The sequence below is a fragment of the Scyliorhinus torazame genome, chromosome 12 (genome assembly GCF_047496885.1).
Source record: "Scyliorhinus torazame isolate Kashiwa2021f chromosome 12, sScyTor2.1, whole genome shotgun sequence".
Classification (NCBI taxonomy): Eukaryota; Metazoa; Chordata; class Chondrichthyes; order Carcharhiniformes; family Scyliorhinidae; genus Scyliorhinus; species Scyliorhinus torazame.
Window position 1 is genome coordinate 204,995,401 of NC_092718.1, and position 21,432 is coordinate 205,016,832.

At 46.9% G+C, this 21,432-nt stretch overlaps 1 protein-coding gene across 3 annotated transcripts in view; it reads left to right on the forward strand.

Annotated features, from left to right (window-relative positions):
* The window catches only part of aspa (aspartoacylase), a 91,445-nt gene that overhangs the window by 31,447 nt on the left and 38,566 nt on the right, over positions 1 to 21,432 (forward strand). Inside the window, exons 4-7 of one of the 3 annotated variants that reach the window (XR_011933705.1) lie at positions 10,202 to 10,309; positions 12,007 to 12,116; positions 12,553 to 12,723; positions 17,276 to 17,414. Coding sequence is in view for 2 of the 3 variants with exons in the window: in XM_072469748.1 (XP_072325849.1) it covers positions 10,202 to 10,309; positions 12,007 to 12,116; positions 17,276 to 17,473 (416 nt within the window). In the remaining variant the exon portion in view is untranslated. Of the gene's footprint in view, positions 1 to 10,201; positions 10,310 to 12,006; positions 12,117 to 12,552; positions 12,724 to 17,275; positions 20,386 to 21,432 lie in introns of those variants that run through there. The other 2 variants (XM_072469748.1, XM_072469749.1) reach the window with 2 other exon arrangements.

A 21,432-nucleotide genomic window follows, 5' to 3' on the forward strand; every position in this document is an offset into this window, starting at 1 on the left:
GAATGGGGCAGCTAATCAGTCAAGAACATTCTTCTATATCTATACTACAAGAGGAAGGGTGGGGGAACTGACTTGTACCAACTTGATTTTAATGGGGAAAGAGATTTAGTAGCATGCACATCTGTTCTGAGGTGTGGGAAGAGCAACATCTGTTCTGAAGGACAGTGTGCCACAGATTCTGAGACTTCCCCAACAATTAAAATGGACAGGATTACTCTTTATGGATGAGAAACATGGGGCGCGATTCTCCGACTCCCCACCGGATCGGAGAATCGGCGGGAGCTGGCGTGAATCCCGCCCCCGCCGTGTCGCGAATTCTGCGCCACCAGAGATTCGGCAGGGGCGGGAATCGCGCCGCGCCGGTCGGCGGGCTCCCCCCCCGGCGATTCTCCAGCCCGCGATGGGCCGAAGTCCCGCCGCTGTCAACCCTCACCAGCCGGCGTGGATTGAACCACCTACCTTACCGGCGGGAGCAGAGCGGGCTCCGGGGTCCTGGGGGGCGCAGGGCGATCTCGCCCCGGGGGGGTGCCCCCACGGTGGCCTGGCCCGCGATCGGGGCTCAACGATCGGCGGGCGGGCCTGTGCCGTGGGGGCACTCTTTTTTTCTTCCGCCTTCGCCATGGTCTTCACTATGGCAGAGGCGGAAGAGACCCCCTCCACTGCGCATGCGCGAGGAGGCCGTGAGCGGCCGCTGACGCTCCCGCGCATGCGGCGCCCGGCGAAGTCCTTTCGGCGCCGGCTGGCGTGGCGCCAAAGGCCTTTCCCGCCAGCCGGCGGGGCGGAAATCACTCCGGCGCGGGCCTAGCCCCTCAAGGTGAGGGCTTGGCCCCTAAAGGTGTGGAGAATTCCGCACCTTTGGGCCGGCCCGACACCGGTGTCGTTCCCGCCACTCCATTACGCCAGATTCCCCCGCCCCGCCGGGTAGGGGAGAATCCCGGCCATGATGTCGCATTGGGTCAAATGAGTTGGGCTGCACTGAAAATATCTTGTGCAATAACTGGCGTGGGGCATCTTTCAGTAATATACAATTAAATATACAATTACTGTCAGCTAGCGCTTTCATCCAGGCCTCTCTGCGTGCACATTATGGAAATTACTCAAGCAGTTTGTTACATGAGAGAGTTTAATTAGCCAGTATGCTATCCCCCCCCCGCCCCTCCCTTTTCTAGTGTGAATGTATTTTGTACGAATGTACACAAGACTCATTCTATTGATCTTTGCTAAAACTCCTCCTTATTCGATTTTGAATGGAAATTATGGCTGAGTTCGGCGAGCTTTTAACACTTTACCCTTTATCACTTTATCAGAAGCATCTTCATCTTCGAAGTCCCAGGGTGCCCACTGTGCAGGTCCTGCAGGATCGTATGCCAACCGGGCTGCAGGATGATCACCCGAGCTACCCATAGGAGGACACCATCCTCCATACTGAGCTCCTTTGTGAGGTAGGGCTGTAGCTCTCCTGGGGGACCTTCCTTGTAACCCATCCTGCAGGACGATGTAGCGTAGTTTTGCCAATGTGGGGTCTTCAGCATCCACATACAGATCTGCCCAGCTGTCACGGGCAAGACGTCCATGAAGTTCAGCATTGCTACAACTTGGGTGGCAACAGGAGTCTACTGAGGATATCTGAGTTTGCTAACTGTACACCCAGGCAATGCTCAGACGGGTATTGTAAACTGCTAATAACTATGCCCAGCGTTGGATCCTGGTTGAGGCTATGGAGGAATCCCCTTGTCCTCCTTGAAGAGGCCCAGTAGAGACTTGAGGTCGTGATGATAAAAATAGCCCACATAGACATACTGATGGAATATTGTCACCGTGTATATTGTAGCCACCTAAAATGGCTGATTCCCTATTAATTTGGCCAAAACCCGATTTAAAATGGCTAACCAAAAAGGCTGATGGGAAAAGCAGCCAACAGGACGCAAACGGACAGCTGCAGACAGAATAGCGTATTCGGCTCTGGGGAAGTCGGCCCAGATCGATACTCAAGACTATTAGCAGCACATCAACCCAGACATCTGCAGTTTAATCGGCTATCCCCGGGAACAATTGCAACATATTAGCAATTGAATGCCGGGCCAGACCTGTCGGCGCCTGCAATGGCCGAAACAAAGACAGGTGAATGACCACCCCCCGATCGAGGAATCGCCCCGTTATTGGACATATCGAACCCAGTGATTGGGAACAAGTCCAATCACTTGGGACTCAGGGTCAAGGGCCGCCCCGAGAGGCGGGAAGCCCCTGGGCCCTATAAAGTGAGGGGCCAAGTTCAGATCTCTCTCTCTCTCTCCCTTCTTCTCCCGCTCGAGACCTTCGCAAGAACACCGACCAGAAACAGTAAGTCTGACTCCAGCGATCGCTACCCGATAAAGACTCCTAGCCATCGACCCGTATCAGCCTTTTTGAATCCCGCGGGCCAGATCCGATTCGATAAGCCATTCGTTTCCCTGACCTGGTGGGCCCTTCCTAAAGTTAAGTATTGGCCAGTAGTGGTAGGTTTCTATATAGATAGTAGGATTATTGTGTAAGCATTAATTGTTGCATATAATAAATGACCGTTGATTTCAATCTTACTAAGCGGTGTGCTGACTTATTAATCATACCGCCACGTGGTTCAAGCTCGAGTTATCAGAAAGATACCTGGCGACTCGTGAGCAAAGGTGACATAATCAAAGGTAATAAAACTAAGGCTAACAGGAGCAACAATATCACGGCCAATCCTTTCTCTATTTGAGTGTAGTGGGCTCTGCATCAGCCAGGGCCCTGGATGCATATGCTATTGGACGTTCCGTGCCATCGTCCCACCAATGGGACACCGCTGCTCTCATGTCATACGGGAGGTGTCACATGTGAGGACGAGCGGCCTAGAAGGGTTGTAATGTGTCAACAGCTGGGAATACTGCAGCTGCCTCTTTACCCTGGCAAATGCTTTCTCTTGTGGAGCTCCACATGCCTATTTTTGGTTCTTTGTTAGCCAATCTTTTAGCAACACATGTAGGGGTGCAAAGGTTGGCATAAATTTTCCCTAGTAGTTCACAAGCCCCCAAAACAACCTCAGTTCAGTCTAGTTTCCTGGTGTCATGGCTCCCTTTATGGCCTGGACCTTTTCCTCAGCTGGGTGCGAGCCTCCTTATCCCCGCGGTATCTCTGGTACATGACCGCCTTCGCCTGAAACACACTTGCAACCGAACGCACACTTTTTGGAGAACTGCCTGAGGATCTCATCCAAGTTGTCCAGGTGTCGCTTCTCGGTGGCTCCCAAAATGAGCACGTCGTCTAGGTACACAGCTACTTTGGGCAGTTCCAAAGATGCCTTCCATTACTCTTTGAAAGATCGCACACGCGGATGAAATCCCGCAGGGGAGCCGAGTATATTCGTATACCTCTGTAGGTATTGATTGTCACGTACTTCCATGATGCTGCGTCTAGCTCTAGTTGAAGGTCCATGTGGCTCATGTCCAGCTTCGTGAACGAGTGGTCCTCCGTTAGCTTCGCGTACAAGTCTTCTACATGCAGCATGGGATACCAATCCAGGCGGGAGGACCTGTTAATTTATAATTGCTGCAGAGGCGGATGGACTTATCTGATTTCAACACTGGGACAAGCGGCGCAGCCCACTCTGCAAACCTGACCAGGCGAATGATACCCAATCTTTCCAAGCGTCGCAATTCGGTTTCTACCTTTTGCGAGTAAGGCATAGGGGACCAGTCTTGCTTTGAAGTATTTGGCTGGGCCTCCAGGTAGATGTAAATTCGCACCTTGGCTCTTTTTTTACTTTCCTAGGTCCTCCTGGAAAACGTCCAGATATTTCCTGAGGACTTCATACAAGTTGCTGGTGCCCATCTGGAAGATTGCTGCCAGTCTAGGCGAGTGTTTGTAGCCAATCGCAGCCAACAGGTTGGGTCCCAGCCATTGTATTACCATCAGTGGAAGCCTGACTGTCTGCTGCCCATGGGTGATCGGGGTCACGGAGGTACCAATGATGTTCAAGGCTCCCCGGTATATGTCGCCAGCCGGGCCTTGGTATCACGCAAGCCCAAGGGCCGGATACCCGTGCAAAACCGGCAGAAGGTTTGTTGACCGATAATGGAGACGGCTGCCCCTATGACAACCTCCATTACCAGGGGGTGATCGTTGACTTGAAGTGTAATCTTAATTGGTGCTACTTTAGGGGCTGTGATGCAATTCTGTTGCATCAGGTCTAGGCTGGCAAGACCCTGGCTCGGGGAAACCTTGCCACCAGCTTGTGGTGTCACCCTGGTATGACAGTCTTGACCATTGAGTCCGGATGAAACCTTGTGTACTTGGTTGCTGCTTTGGTAGCGTTGTTGGCCTGAGAGGACAACACACTTCTGAATGAGGGCCGTCCAACACTATGGATGCTGTAGTCATTGGAGCCCTGGAGCTCCTGAACTCCCCCCTCAGCATTTTCTCGTGGCAGGGCTAGCTTGATGGCTCTTTCAAGTCTAAGGTGGGCTTTGCCAGTAGCTTCCTCTGCGTTGCAACGTTGTTGATCCCACACACCAAATGGTCCTTTAACATCACGGAAAGGGATGGACCAAACTCGCAGTGTTCTGCCAGCCTTTGGGGCCGTGTCAGAAACTCTGTCACCCCCTGGAGTCCGTGCGGCCGTGTTAAACCAATACCGTTGCACTATTTTTTAAAATAGATATTTTTATTCTCCTTTTTTCACATTTTCTCCCAAATTTGCACCCACCAACAATAAACAATAATCAGTAACGAATATAATGTCAATCCCCATATCAATAACAACAATCCCATCCTCCCACCAAACCCCAAACATTAGCCCGCATGTTCACATAAACAAATGACAAAAAGGAATCAGGAATCACCCATAGTCACCATTAACACATACAGCCCCCCTCCCCTCAGCCCTCCCAACCCCCCCCCACCAAACTAATGTTCGATGTTAACCAGTTCTTGAAAGTGCATAATGAATAATGCCCATGAAATGTAGAACCCCTCCATCCTTGCCTTCAGTTCAAACTTAACCTTCTCAAGAGTCAAGAATTCCAGCAGGTCCCCCCGCCACGCCAGGGCACAGGGTGGAGAGGTTGCTCTCCATCCCATCAGGATCCGCCTTCGACCAACGAGGCGAAGGCTCCAACATCTGCCTCCGCACCAGTTTCCAACCCTGGCTGGTCCGACACCCCGAATATGCCTTCCGGGGACCCGGGTTCAGTTTCACATGCACCACTTTAGAAATTACCCTAAAAACCTCCTTCCAGTAATCCTCCAGCATTGGACAGGACCAAAACAAATGAACGTGATTTGCGGGGCCTTCCCCCCAACGCTCACACACATCTTCTACCCCTTCAAAGAATCGGCTAATACCGTTGCAATTTTTTTTTTTTTTTTAATAATTTTTATTAAAGGTTTTCATAAAATATCAATAACAAAATGAGAAAGAAAAAAGAACCCAACAGGGTTAAGTACAAAACACAATCTAAAAAAGCAACCCCCCCCCCCCGTACCTAAATAATAAATTAACATTAACACCCCACTTAACACAACAGGTGTATACACCCCCTCAGACCCTTCCAGTGTAAATAACATAAACCAAAATAAAGTAACCGCCCCCCCCCCCCGAGCTGCTGCTGCCATTGACCAATGTCTATTGTTCTGCCAGAAAGTCTAAGAACGGTTGCCACCGCCTAAAGAACCCTTGTACCGACCCTCTCAAGGCGAATTTCACCCTCTCCAATTTAATGAACCCTGCCATATCGCTGATCCAGGATTCCACGCTTGGGGGGCCTCGCATCTTTCCACTGAAGGAGAATCCTTTGCCGGGTTACCAGGGACGCAAAGGCCAGAATTCCGGCCTCTTTCGCCTCCTGCACTCCCGGCTCCTCTGCCACCCCAAATATTGCGAGCCCCCAGCCCGGTTTGACCCTGGATCCTACCACCCTCGACACCGTCCTCGCAACGCCCTTCCAAAATTCCTCCAGCGCTGGGCATGCCCAGAACATATGGGTGTGATTTGCTGGGCTCCCTGAGCACCTAACACACCTGTCCTCACCCCCAAAGAACCTGCTCATCCTTGTCCCGGTCATGTGTGCCCTGTGCAGCACTTTAAACTGTATGAGGCTGAGCCTCGCGCATGAAGAGAAAGAGTTCACCCTCCCTAGGGCATCTGGCCAAGTCCCCTCTTCGATCTCCTCTCCCAACTCCTCCTCCCACTTACCTTTCAACTCCACCACCGAGGCCTCCTCCTCCTCCTGCATCACCTGGTAAGTTTCCGAGATCTTCCCCACTCCCACCCACCCCCCCGAGAGCACCCTGTCCTGTACTGTGTGTGGCAGTAGCCGCGGGAATTCCACCACCTGCCGTCTGGCAAACGCCCTTACCTGTAAGTACCTGAAGGTGTTCCCTGGGGGGGAGCCCGTACTTCTCCTCCAGCTCACCCAGGCTCGCGAACTTCCCGTCCACAAACAGGTCCCCCAACTTTCGTATCCCTGCCCTGTGCCACCCCGAAAACCCTCCACCTATTCTTCCAGGGGCGAACCGGTGGTTCCCCCGTAATGGGGTCCACGCCGAAGCCCTAACTTCCCCCCTATGCCGCCTCCACTGCCCCCAAACTTTGAGGGCTGCCACCACCACCGGGCTCGTGGTATACCTCCTTGGAGGGAGCGGCAGTGGCGCCGTTGCCAGCGCCCCAGACTCGTACCCACACAGGACGCCGTCTCCAGCCTCTTCCATGCAGCCCCCTCCCCCTCCATCACCCACTTGCACACCATTGTCGCATTGGCGGCCCAGTAGTACCCACAGAGATTGGGCAGCGCCAGCCCCCCCCCCCTATCTCTACTCCGCTCCAGGAACACCCTTCTCACCCTCGGAGTCCCTCGCGCCTGTTAACCCGCCTGAAAAAAGCCTTCGGGATAAACACGGGGAGGCACTGGAACAGGAACAAAAACCTTGGGAGCACCGTCATTTTGATTGACTGCACCCTACCCGCCTGGGACAGCGGCAACGCGTCCCACCTCTTGAACTCCTCCTCCATTTGCTCCACCAGCCTTGTAAAGTTAAGTCTGCAGGGCCCCCCAGCTCCTGGCCACCTGGACCCCCAAATATCTGTAGCTCCTCTCCGCCCTTTTTAGTGGGAGCTCGCCAATCCCCCTCTCCTGGCCCCCTAGCTGAACTACGAACAGCTCGCTCTTCCCCATATTGAGTTTGTACCCCGAAAAGTCCCCGAATTCCCTAAGGATCCTCATTACCTCTGGCATTCCTCCCACCGGGTCCGCCACATACAGCAGCAGGTCGTCCGCATAAAGCGACACCCTATGCTCCTCCCCACCCCGCACCAACCCCCTCCATACCGTTGCAATATTAGTGACGGTTTTGGGTTGTAACGATTCGCCACCAACCCCACGAGTTCATCTTAGGACTTTGAGCCCGGAGCTGCCAGGTAAGTGAGGCTCTTGATTATGCCAAAGGTTGGGAGCCCCTGCATGCGGTCATGAGAATTACCTTCCGTTGGTCTTCTCCAACGATACCTTTTGCCCGGGAGAAATCCCACATTCGCTCGGCATATTGGGCCCAGTCCTCCAGGTGGCATGTGAGTATCCCTTTAAGAAATGTTTTTGTCTTATCATATGGCTTCAGTGATGTCATTGTGTGGGTGGAGCTGGGCTGTGGCTCTGGGAGTTGGTTTTGCTTTTGCTTTGGTTTGGGGCTGGTTTGTGGCTCTGAGATTTTGCTTTCGTTTTCATATTTGGCTGCTATACGCAGAAAGAGAAGTATCTTGGCCTGTCTTTATCTCCATTTTAAAAGCTGTTTCCAGATTACTTGATAACTTAAAAAAGATAACTTTTCTGTAAGGAATTCAAACCTGCTGTTTTGGAAAGGAAACAAGAGTATCCATACTAAGTCTTAAAGATAGTAAGATGCCGTGTGTAGGGCCACACCTTTGAAAAGGAGTTTCAGGTCCATGGGATCTTGTTATTAAATTGGAACAGTTAAAGGGGCAATTTATTAAGGGTTATAAATAGATTACTGTACCTGTGTGGGTATTTATGTTTGTAGTTGATAAAAATGCTTACTGTGTGTGTTTATAAAAATGTTAATAAAATTTGGTGAATAAAGTTTGTTTATTGATTAAAAGCGCCTAAGACCTCTGTTGAATAACACCTGAAAGGCAGGCTCTTGTGCTCATCGTAACCAAAGTCAATAAACAGTTGTAGGTCAGGTGAACTCCATGATATACTTTGGTGTTTTCTAAACCCTCGTCCATAACACAGGTCTGCATCCAAGGCCTCTAATTTCGCATTTTCAAACCTCCTCCTTCCCCATTCCTATACGGAAATATCCTGGGATGTCCAGAATTTCAATCGTTTTCACCTCGTCGCCAGTATAAAAACCCGGAGGCCCGAGAACGTAAGTAAATGGAAATTTATTTAGGTCAAAGAAAACTGCCACTATGGCGGGGTCCGGTCAAGTTGGAGATGGGAGTGTCGGTCCCAATCCGGGCCAGCATTTATAGAGTGAGATAGGCCTCCGTCCAGTCATAGGGCTGGTTTAGCACAGTGGGCTAAACAGCTGGCTTGTAATGCAGAACCAGGCAGCAGCACGGGTTCAATTCCCGTACCTGCCTCCCCGAACAGGCGCCGGAATGTGGCGACTAGGGGCTTTTCACAGTAACTTCATTGAAGCCTACTTGTGACAAGTGATTATTATTATTGGGGGAGCTCCTAGTCCACAAGTCCCACGGGGAGATCGATTAATGTATCCTCCGTGGGCCTTGGAAGGGTTATCACAGAGGTAAAGAGTCTTCAAAGGGATATAGATAGCTGAAGTGAGTGACCAGAAATTTGGCAGTTGGGGGGATAATGTGGGAAATGGCAGGAAGAATGTGAAGCAGAATATTAATTGGAACGAGATTGGCGAATGCTGCAGTGAATGAAATGAAAATCGCTTATTGTCACAAGTAGGCTTCAAATGAAGTTACTGTGAAAAGCCCCTAGTCGCCACATTCCGGCGCCTGTTCGGGGAGGAATCTGGGTGAGTCATCAGTTAGTAAATGGAATATTGGCATTTATTACCAGGGAGTTAAAATATTAAAGGAGGGAGGTTTCACTGCAGCTGTACTGGGCCTTGGTGAGATCGCATTGGGGGATCCTGTGTACTGTTTCGGTCTCCTCATTTGAAAGGAGCTATATCATTGCATTCAAAGCAGTTCAGAGAAGGTTCACTTGACTCATTCCTGGGATGAAAAACTCACCATCTGAAAGGTTGAACAGGTTGGGATTATAACCATTGGAATTCCGAAGAATGAGAGGTGATCTTATTGAAACATCTAAGACCCCAGTGGGGACTTGATACTGGAAGAATGTTTCCTCTTTGGGGGGGGAGACACAGTTTAAGTTTCAGATTAAGAGGTTTTCCTTTTGTGGCAGAGATGAGAATACTTTTTGTCTCCCGGAGGGTTTTTAGTCTTTAGAAATCTCTTTCCCAGAAAGCAGTGGAGGCTTTAAATTTATTCCAGCGTGGGTTCGGTGGATCTTTGATAGACGAGGAATTTGAGGGTTATGGGGAGCAGTGGAGTTGAGAGCACAACCAGAACAGTCATAATCTAATTGAATGGCAGAGCAGACCCCTAATGGGATGAAGAGCCTACTCCCACTGCTGTGTCCTATGTTCCGGGGATTGTCCTGGAATCTCAAAAATTAAAGACGCAGAACCTGTTATTAGGTCATTTAAAAGAAAAAGCTCTGCACTGTCCTCTTCTCCCACCCTCTGATCTCAGTTAATCCTCTGGGGTCAGGATCATTTAGCTGTTGCGACAAGTTCCAGGTAGTTTTGTACTGCAGCTTGGGCAGGCATGGGATGTGGTGTAAACATTGGCCGAAGCTGCTGATTGATTGACACGAGACAACATAGCCTAATGCAAGCATTGCAGAAGACGATGTTTTCCCATCATTAACCTACCGTCTGCTTTTGCCCACCAAACATTGGGGGGGGGGGGGATATTTAATGTATGCTGTCACTTCCTGCAAAAAATCTTGGGAAGTGCGAGCGGGGGTGGGTTGCATGTTACATTTCCCGCTTCCTCTTTTCCGGAAGCAGTCTGAAAGCCATCGGGAATTCCTGTCTTTGGAAATGTCACATATCTCAAAGTTTCAAAATGTGCCTGGCATCTAATCACCATTACTTAATCTACTTTGTTTTGTCGCTCCCACAGGTCTTGAAATAGGCCCTCAACCTCAAGGGGTAGTCAGGGCAAATATTTTAGCAAACATGCGGAAGCTCGTTAACAGTGCCTTGGACTTTACACATTTCTACAACGAAGGTGGGACTTGCTGAGCGTGCGTGTGTGCATGTGTGCAACTCGAGCACCTATGACGCTGTTTGTTGTCCATCAGGATAATTCCCTCTTTTAAAATGTTAATTACTTAGGGTGCAAAAATCTTTCTCTTTGCTCCAGTGATCGGATATTTTCATAGTAACTTAATCCTGGAACAGCAAGCTCGCTTTGACAAAAGTTGACACTTTGCCCTTTCCAATACCAGCACTGACTTTGTCCTTCAAAAGAGGAGCAGACTGATCATTATTGTGCTGAAAATATTTGTTTGAAAGGAACACAAGGCCACCAAGGGTCATGGGATTGGGAGTAATATATTTGTATGGATGGAGGACAGGCTGAAGGACATAAAATAGAGAGCAGGAATAAATGTGTCATTTTCAGATTTGGCAGGTTGTTATGAATGTGGTTCCTCAAGGATCTATAATCCTTGGGGAATCTATAATCTTTACAATCGAGATTAATGTGTTAGATGAAGGGGCTGAGGGCATAATAGCCAGGTTTGCTGATGAAACAATGGCTTCATAGGTAGAATCGAAAAACAGGTTTTATTTTGAATGGTGCAAAATTATTGAATGTTAGTGTTTAGGGGGATTTGGGTGTCCTTGTACACACCAAGTTAACATGCAGGTACGGCCAGCAGTAAGGCAAATATATGTTGGGCTTTATTGCAGGAGGATTGAAGTACAAGAGTAAGGAAGTTTTGCTGTGGGTAAGTAGTGTGGGTAGGAAGTATATACTTCCTTTAGAGGGGCTACAATGAAGATTGATTCCAAGAGTTGGTCTATGAGGAGAGATTGAGTGGAATGGGTCTATACTCTCTTGAGTAGAAGAACAAGAGACAATTTCACTGGAACGTATAGAATTCTAAGGGGGCTTAACAGTGTGGACACTGAGTTTGTTTCTCCTGGCTAGAGAGTATCGAATAATCTCAGGGTAGGGGTTTAACCATCAAGGACTGAGATGAGGAGAGATTTCTTCACTTTGAGGTAATGAAGTTCTTTGGGGTGTTCCGAGGATGTAAAATGCGCAGTTTAAATACTGCTTTAAGCAGAGAATTTAAGCATGGCATGGGTACAGGTTATCGCTCTGCACTGACACATAGGAAACAAAATAGGATGTCTAAAATGAAGGCGAGAAAAGGTGAATTAAAGGAAAATTACAGGATAAAAGACTCCATATGCCTTTATCTGAAAAATGCAGCCCTTTAAACATCCTGGAAAATAAAACATTTGGATTGAAGTGACCCAATGTATTAGTTTAACAATAGAGTATATATTTTTAAACTCGTAAAACATTTGTCAGGGTAGAGTTTGCACTCCACGGTAGCACAAAATGGATGAGAGTGAACCTGACCCTGTTGCACCCTGCCCTGCACCACCTGTCAATGGACATGAAAATTTACAATCACCCAATTTGCATAACCTCTAGATAATAATCTTATTGTCACAAGTAGGCTTACATTAACACTGCAATGAAGTTACTGTGAAAAGCCCCTAGTTGCCACATTCCAGCGCCTGTTCGGGTACACAGAGGGAGAATTCAGAATGTACAGATTACCTAACAGCACGTGATGACACTGGCTGACCTTGGTCAACCTGACAGAACCATATACATCACCATTGTAGCTCTTAATGGCTTAGGAGATTCGAGAGCTCACTCACATAGTATTCATTTACATCTAGGCAAGGAATTCCCCCCATGCACCCTTGACGTTTACAGAGCTTTTGAGAAAGTCGATTACCCCAGGGATTCAGAAGGACAGATTATTGCTATCATTCACCCTCAGCTGCAGGTAAGTAATGTCTTTTGGATACAGCAAGTATGGTTTGTCTTTGTAAATGTTCACCCTGCTTCTTGCCTTCATTGCGGGAAGGCTGGGGTTTGGTTCTATGGGTTCCAGTTACCCACTGACTCTTCGCTTATAATGCCATTGTTCATGTGTGGGAACTTATTTTTTTTCGGGGGGGGGGGGGGAGGCGGGAGAGAGCTATCACAATAGAACAAAATCCTCTCCTTGCCCAACATTCCAAGCAACACACGCACCCAATGGAAGTTGCCCATAAAGTGATATGGAGCAGGAACCATTGTCAATATTTCTTCTTTCTAACACCATAATAACCCCATTGACATTCTGGCTGAGATTAACTAACTCAGTACAGAGCAGAGATTGAAAAGAGGTGCTTCCTAATCCTTGTGATTCAACTATTCTCTGTTTTGTTATGTTGTAGGTGTAACATAAGCGGCTTCCTTGTGGTGCACTTGACAAAGGAAAGTTCAGACGTGGAGATAACTTCAACATGTTTATTAAACTATTTACACTTCTATTACTCGGGTTCGACACTACTGCTAATCCTACTATAGCTACCCAGACTGACTAACCAGCTGCTGCAATCCACGTGGTGGGTGTAATATTGAATCAACCCTGTGTCTGCTCTCCCTGACTGTCTCCATTGGAAAGAGGCAGATCATGTGTATGGTGTCCTTTATATATGGGTTGGTGTAATGCTCCCCTGTGGTCGTGTCACCTCTGTGTGTATCGTGAATGTCCATTGGTCGCGTCCTATCTAACTTATCTATTGGTTGAGTGTGTGTGTGATGTCACTGGTGCTCCATCTAGTGTCTAGCTAGCCTACATGTATTTACATTGATGTACATCACCACATCCCCCCTTTTTTATTTGTTCATATTTTCTGTACACTTTAAGAAAATTGAACAATGAACAGGTAGATAAGGTAAGGTATATACAAGTCATGGGAACAGTGATTAAACAATATGTCCAAATCATTTGTGTGAGTCCATAAACCATCAATCATCATGGTCAAATGTCTCTCTTGGTTATGAACGCCATCAACGTCCCTGTCTTTTTTTGATGTTTGTGATGGTGATGTTGGATGGCATCTTGTAGCTCATAAGGTGTTGACGTTGAAGAGGTACCATCAACAGTATCATTCAAGGTCATGGATGTGCCATTTGTTGAAGTTGGACAAGACTGTACATACTGGTTCTGGCCACGTGCTGTGCTGGAAGGGTGATCCTGCTGAGAACCGTTGAAGCTTGTCAAATTGGAAACAGAATTGCTGCTCGCGTAAATACCTGGTGATGGTGTGAAACTAGAACCTTGCATCTGATCGGAATATGCCGTCTGGCCAGGCTGGGGTGCAGCAAATCCTGGGCTGTAACTAAGGCATCCAGTCTGTAGTTGCGCTTGCGGGAGTCCTCCTTCGGTCTTGATTCCATTAGTGGGCAATCTGTGGTGCTGGCCTGTTTGAGAATATGCTGCATAGACTGCTGGCTGCTGCATGCCTGAATACTGGGTTTGTCCAGCATGAGCTGTCATTGGCTGCACTGCTGGTGTGGAAGAAATGTGTGGATATTGCTGTGGTGAATATTGGTGTATTCCTCTTGGACTGTAGCCGCTGCTTGTTATTACTGACCCAGTGTAATTGTTAAGTGATCCATCTCCTGTCGTAGTGGCATCTGCCGTCACCCTGAGCGTGCCATCACTGAGGTTGCGGCACTCCCTGTCTGGAGTAAAGTCCGGCTTACATGAATCAGAGTCGGCGTTTGGTTGCTCCCCATCTGGAGTCTGGTCCGTTTTAACTGAGTCAGTGTTGGTTTGTTGATGCTTCCCGTCCGGAGTCTTAGCAGGTTCACTGGAGTCAGCTGAGATTTCTTGAAGCTGCACGTCTGGAGTCGGAACATGCAGGAATGCATTGACTTGTGGAGAGGTTCGAGCGAATGAGGGTGGAAGTCTCATGGTGTCACCGGAGTCACCAGTGGTCTCACAGTGATCGTCAAGTGCCTCTGTACACACTAGCTGAGGTCTGTCACTTTGCACATCTTGCATGGGAAGTGGGATGCTGTCTTCACTCGTCTCACACACCGTGGGTAGATCCTCAGTAGCTGCTTGTTGTGCACTTGGGTTGGGTAAATTGTCAGAGTCTTCATCTGGTGGTGCAAACAATGTGGGTGGACTGTCATTGTCTTGCTGTTGTCCTTCATTTGGGCTTGGACTGTCATTGTCGCTTTGTTCTTCACTGTAGCATGATAGACCGTCATGGTTGTCCTGTTGTGCACTGGAGGGTGGTAGACTTTCATAGTCTTCTTGCTGTTTACTTGAGCATGTCAGACTTGCATTGTCTGCCGCTAGTTGGTCAGAGGAGGTTGCTAGACCCTCATGGTCTTGTTCCTGCAAGGACTGCATGTCGGAGTCTTGCGTTGCTTCTATCGCGGAGGCTGTCCACGAGCTCGCTATGGAGGCTTGTGACACTGGAGTCACTTGTTGTTCGTGCAAGGACGAGTCTTGCGTGTCTTCTTTCGTAGAGTCGGGAACCCTGAGCGGTGCGTGGACCACGCTCTGTGTGACAGCAGGCAGCTCACTCAGGGCTTGTACCGCTCTCTGTCTCTTGGTTTCAGGCTGCAGCATCATCCTGCACTCACGAGTTGGGATGTCATAGATGCTGGGCTGAAGATCCTCAAATCCAAAGAACGAATCTGCGTCTGCGTCGGATTCAGTACGGGGGTCGCCAATGTGCAAAACGTCTAGTTGCGGTTCGGATTTGGTACTGGGGTAGCCTCCCAAGGTGAAAGGTTCGTCCGAGTCGTAGTCTTCTAGGACCATATCATCACTGTTTGCGTCGGAGCTGGCATTGGGTTCGCGAGGTCCAGAGAAAATGTAACGGTCAGTATCGAAGTATTCAAGGTCGGAATCATCGGTTTGGGCGTAGGTAACTGCTTGTTTCAGAGTTCTTCGGAGGTTAATTTCATTCTCTGGTTCAATTTGAGGCATTGTGCTGTCATTCCAGGTGAAGGAAGGTTTTACAGCTTTAAAAGATTTTTTCTTTGATTTGGGACGTTTCCCCTTTAAATGGGCGTGGTCCAGGACCTCTGACGTCATGATGCATGTGACGTAGTGCGTGGGAAGTGATTGCGCATGCGCAGATCGCTGTTCCTTTACTGATGGCCGTTTTCGTGATTGCGAATGCGCGGCGTCCTGCGCATGCGCAAGTGGACCGTCCTGTTCTGTGCATTTCTCGCGCAACTGCGCAAGTGCAGTCCCTTTAGAAAGATGGCCACCGATCAAAACTGTTCTCTGCTTCGGGATTTCGGCCTCGAGGTGAGTACTGGCGCTTCTCTTACCTTTTCTTGCTGGTTGGAGTGTGTTTTCCTCACAGTATTTGCCGAATTTGTCCAGGACTGCCTGGAAGTCGCTCCTGTTTTGCCCCCTGGAGAACTTGAATTTTTAAAAGATTTCTTCTGCTCTGGCACCGGCGATGGTGAGGAGAAGCTCTGTTTTTTCAGGATCGGCCACTTCTAGTTCGGCTGCCACCAGGACGATTTCAAACTTTTGCCGGAATGCCCGCCAGTTTTCGCGGAGATCGCTGTGGCACTGGAGCTGCTGCGGAACCCGGATCTCTAACATCTTGCCTGGGTTTTGTTGCTGGTTGTCACTGTACGCTGAGGTATGGCTATGAGGATTGAAACAGTTCACTTCTGGTACCATGTTTTGTTATGTTGTAGGTGTAACATAAGCGGCTTCCTTGTGGTGCACTTTACAAAGGAAGGTTCAGACGTGGAGATAACTTCAACACATTTATTAAACTATTTCCACTTCTATTACTCGGGTTCGATACTACTGCTAATCCTACTATAGCTACCCAGACTGACTAACCAGTTGCTGCAATCCACGTGGTGGGTGTAATATTGAATCAACCCTGTGTCTGCTCTCACTGACTGTCTCCACTGGAAAGAAGCAGATCATGTGTGTGGTGTCCTTTATATATGGGTTGGTGTAATGCCTCCCTGTGGTCGTGTCACCTATGTGTGTATCGTGAATGTCCATTGGTCGCGTCCTATCTAACTTATCTATTGGTTGAGTGTGTGTGCGTGATGTCACTGGTGTCCATCTAGTGTCTAGCTAGCCTACATGCATTTACATTGATGCACATCACCACATTCTCTGCATTAATTCTCTCCACTATAAGGGGAGTTAGACTTTTGTGAGGTGGGGTATTTGGAGGGCTTGACCTAGAACAGGAAAACTGCTGTCTGTTTGGCGGTAATTTGAGAAGTGCACTAGGATGGACTAGGATCGCTATTGTGTAATTGCGACTGAAGGCCATTGCTGGGGAGAGCCAAAGGGAATTAACTCTGCAACTAATTTGCTATGCCTGACTTGGGAGCATGCGGTTTCATAGAATTTACAGTGCAGAAGGAGGCCATTCTTACTCACTCTTACTCACTCTTCCAACTTCTTCCATCGGGCAGGAGATACAGAAGTCTGAGAACACGCACGAACAGACTCAAAAACAGCTTCTTCCCCACTGTCACCAGCCTCTTATGGACTGACCTCCTTAACACTACACCCTGTATGCTTCATCCAATGCCAGTGCTTATGTAGTTGCATTGTATACCTTGTGTTGCCCTATTATGTATTTTCTTTTATTCCCTTTTCTTCTCATGTACTTAATGATCTGTTGAGCTGCTCGCAGAAAAATATTTTTCACTGTACCTCGGTACACGTGACAATAAACAAATCCAATCCAATCCATTCAGCCCATCGAGTCTGCACCGGCCCTTGGAAAGAGCACCCCACTTAAACCCACGCCACCTCCCTATCCCCGTAACCCCACCTAACCTTTAGGACACTCGGGGGCAATTTAGCATGGCCTATCTACCTAACCTGCACGTCTTTGCGACTGTGGGAGAAAACCGGAGCACCCGGAGGAAACCCACGCAGACACGGGGAGAATGTGCATACTCCACACAGTCACCCGAGGCTGGAATTGAACCTGGGACCCTGGAGCTGTGAGGCACCACTGTGCCATCATGCTGATAATATATAAAATTCCCAAATAAGATCATCATGCAGGATGTAATCAAGAGTCTCCATGCACCACAAATCCCTCTGCAATTACTCCTGAAGTACTCCATTGCCCTTTTGTCTTACAGGACAATGACTGGAAACAATTGAAGCCAGGCGACCCCTCGTTCCTAACCTTGGATGGGAAGACCATACCTTACAATGGAAGCAGTGCTGTGTATCCCGTGTTTGTGAATGAAGCCGCTTATTATGAGAAAGAGTCGGCCTTTCTGTTAACTCAGAAAGTAACTCTGAAGGCAAACAGTATGAAGGTTTGCAAAACTTAATGCAAAGGATGCTCCAGGATATCCTAACGGCTGTTTGTCAGACCAAAGACTAATTCCACCGACACAGCGACTAAGTGTTGCTGCTTTTAATTATTTTTCTCATTTTTATTTAATCAAAAAGGTAAAAGTTTACCCGTGGAAACAGTCTGTTTTGAACGGGCAGTATCACACTCTAACTACTGTCCGCTGATGGGAGGCATAGACTGTAGGGTGAGATAAGTCTCCCGATGAAAAGGGAACACTTAGCTGCAGTAAGAATTTCTATCTGTCCTCTCAGCTGGGAATGTAAAAAAGGTTCTTTGAGCAGTTACCCCTGCCTGTCCTGGGTACAGACAAGAAAAACCAAACCCAGGGTAATTGACATGAGAATGTGGTGCTAGCTAAAACGTTGCATCAGTCAAGTATTCGTTTTAATTGAATTAGAATTAACTTTCCCTTTTAATCACTGTGGAAATGTGAAGGGCAGATCAATTTGCATTAGTACCACAAGAGTGAGTTTAAACTTGAAGTTTACAACAGTACAGGGTTCATTTTGTTCTGATTTCCAATGCAGCAGTGTGATGAGATGAGCAGTTACATATATGCAAGATACTTTAAAAAAGAAAATAACTTATTAATGGTTAGAATTCTTTGATATTACAGTTCGCCCATTTTGCTGGGAGCCACCAGGAAGTGTGCCTTCAAAATCTAAAACCCGCATAATGTCAGACTAAGGAATGCACAACCTTTATGATGCTATTCAGATATTGTCCAGTGTGATATGAAGTAGTAAAACTAATGGTAAACCTCAGGGATATGTTCCAGCTGCATTCCTTTTCATTTGGTGTGCCCACCGGAGGCGAAAGCAAGGTGTGAAGCGATATCATCTTCAATGCTTGGACACCTACCTTAAAAACAGAAGGATAAAGCCTTTTATCATCTATACTGTGTACCAACCTTCCAAAAGAAGAGTTGGAAATGAATATCAAAGTTTCACCACCCCATAGACATCTCAGGTAAAGCAACAGGACAAATAAGGAGCTCCTTATTGACACTCGGTGTAGAGCAGGGCCTTGCCGACCATATCCGGATGATAATCGGAATATGGGAATTTTACATGCAATGTGACGCTGTGTTTAAGTTGGTAGCAGATTATTGAACACAGAAAAACTATTGAGGGGGGACCCAGCTGAAAATGGAAATGCTTGTTTCCTGAAAACGAATGGTAACCTGAAAACGAATGGATAAATACTTTCAAACATCTGAGAAAGTGCAAACGCCAAAGATCATTGTGAAACATAAAAGGCTTACTTGCCCTAAAGATAGCAGGAGATAATTGATGGCAAGTACTTTTTGATCTTTGGCAAGGTTGGGCTATATCTCACACATGCCATATTATACTCTCTGTATCCATAAGAGATTTTCTGGAGACTGTTCCATCCCTTGCTCTACAAGGTGCACTTGAATTCACTGCTGTGAATCCTTCTATCATCCTCCCCTTTACGGAGCACGCATTGGTGGCAGCCCTACGGCCCTGCAATGTTTTTGAGGTGAGAATTGCATTTGAAATCAATCTCTTTGAACTTCACTTTGAGGAATTGCACTTAACCGTGTCTTGATCAGCAAACAATTTTAGCAAAAACAATTCTTTATCCCCCCTATTAGATTCCCATTGCTACATGTTCTAGTTTAATTAGGAGGAAGAAACAGATTGAGGCTGTGGACTTGTGCAAGGCCTGGTGTCAATGTTAAGTCTTGTTTAAAGGTTGATCAGTCTTTTCATCCTTTGGGATAGCGGGCTGTGTTACTGTGATGAGCTGCACTTCGCTGAACTGAAAGCTGTCAGGATTTGAGCACTGGGTTGGAAGTGAATTTGACGGTCAAACAACACTCAAGTTCAAAACGAAAGAGAAAATGCTGGAAAATCTCAGCAAGTCTGGCAGCATCTGTAGGGAGAGAAAAGAGCTAGCGTTTCGAGTCCGATGACTCTTTGTCAAAGCATCATCGGACTCGAAACGTTAGCTCTTTCCTCACACTACAGATGCTGCCAGACTTGCTGAGATTTTCCAGCATTTTCTCTTTCGTTTCAGATTCCAGCATCCGCAGTAATTTGCTTTTACTCATGTTCAAAATCTGGCTAGAGAAGGGATTCCCAATTACCAAGGGAGTTTGACAATTTATTTCTGAATTCAAACGGCAATCGTGAAATTTATCCTAAATCTTTTTTCTTTTGTGACTGAAATACAATTTTTTAAAAATTATCTTTTGAAGGTATGAATTGTTCCCTTTCTACCTTTTTATCTATAAAACCAGACATTTACTTCACTTCAAATCCAACTCGTGGACAATTTCTTCAAAAGGAATAATGTCAGAAAATCCCAGAGTAAATGGATATTTTCTTCATGAATAGCTGAAGTTTTTTGTATCGACTAATCTCGCACCAAAGATTAACATTAAACACTTTATTAATTGTGAGGTTTCAGATTACTTTGGGCTGTATTTTTTAACTAAATTTATAATCCCAGATAGAACATTTTTCTAAATACTGCGCTAATTTTACTTTCAGGCTCATTGTGGCTACCACAAATGTCTATAAATTTAATATATTTACATTGAATGTACCCTTTAATTATGTGTTTCTGGAAGATCAACAGTTGTTATTGGAGCACCTTGGCTAACTATGCAAATCCTAGCCAATCAGGGAATCATCCTAGGTTAAAAATAGCAGCCATTATTAACAACGGTATGCCAATCTCGAGCGGGACAATCTACTACTAGGTCCTCTCCGATTGTGTAGGCTGGAACCTTGTCTTTTGTTTAATTGTTTTACTTTGAACCATCATCATGTTTTCGAGTTCATTTTAACAATATTGAAATGTATTTAGATAAAACTTTTTAAAATGGAAGTGTGAATAAAAATTTCATTAATAACATTCTTCATCTTGCTTTGCATTTTCAAAGATTTGGTTGGTTTTATTTTAACCCGAGGAATACTTTAGTTTAAATGGATTAAGCGCCGATGAAATTATCAGAACTGGTTAAAGCATCTCCTGAGCCCAGCACTGCAAAATAATTGATTTAACATCAATCACTAAATAGTCAGCTATTCCAATATCTTACCCCAGTGTGAATTCAACTTTTTCCACGTGTTGGATTTCCCAGTGATGTCATTGCATGAGATTGTAATGAAAATAAACTGAAGAGAGAAAAGAGATATTCATGTTACCAGAAGGCATTGACAAGGTGGGGTGATATTTTTCCTGTTGGGATCTCCACCTCTGATGCCCCAGTGCATCTACATGCTGCAGGTGCACTGTAGTCAAAAGCACGCAGAAACCAATTATCATAAATATTCAGCTGCAATACATTTAGTGGTCTTCTGGAAACAGATCCATTATTTTCTGAATTGCTCATTGTTCTGCTGACTGTTACCTTTAGCGACTTTCCAGCGCTGGGTATTCCCACCCCTCCGAACTAGGCTCATCTGCTGTGCAGGTACCAATGGAGGCACCTGCCTCCTATCGGTCAATTGACTGACCACAGAATGAATGAGTGGTGCACGTTGGTCCCAAATTGTAAACTTTATTCTAAGATGGCTGACTCTCTCCTGTTTCCCTGCCTAAGTATCTCCTTTCAGTTGCAAGATTAGGTCAAATGAATAATGTCCTTAAGCCCGATTGATCTCATTCAGAAGGATGAGGGGCGACTTGATAGAGGTTTATAAGATGATCAGGGGAATAGATAGAGTAGACAGTCAGAGACTTTTTCCCCGGGTGGAACAAACCATTACAAGGGGACATAAATTTAAGGTGAAAGGTGGAAGATATAGGAGGGATATCAGAGGTAGGTTCTTTACCCAGAGAGTAGTGGGGGCATGGAATGCACTGCCTGTGGAAGGAGTTGAGTCGGAAACATTAGGGACCTTCAAGCAGCTATTGGATAGGTACATGGATTACGGTAAAATTATATAGTGTAGATTT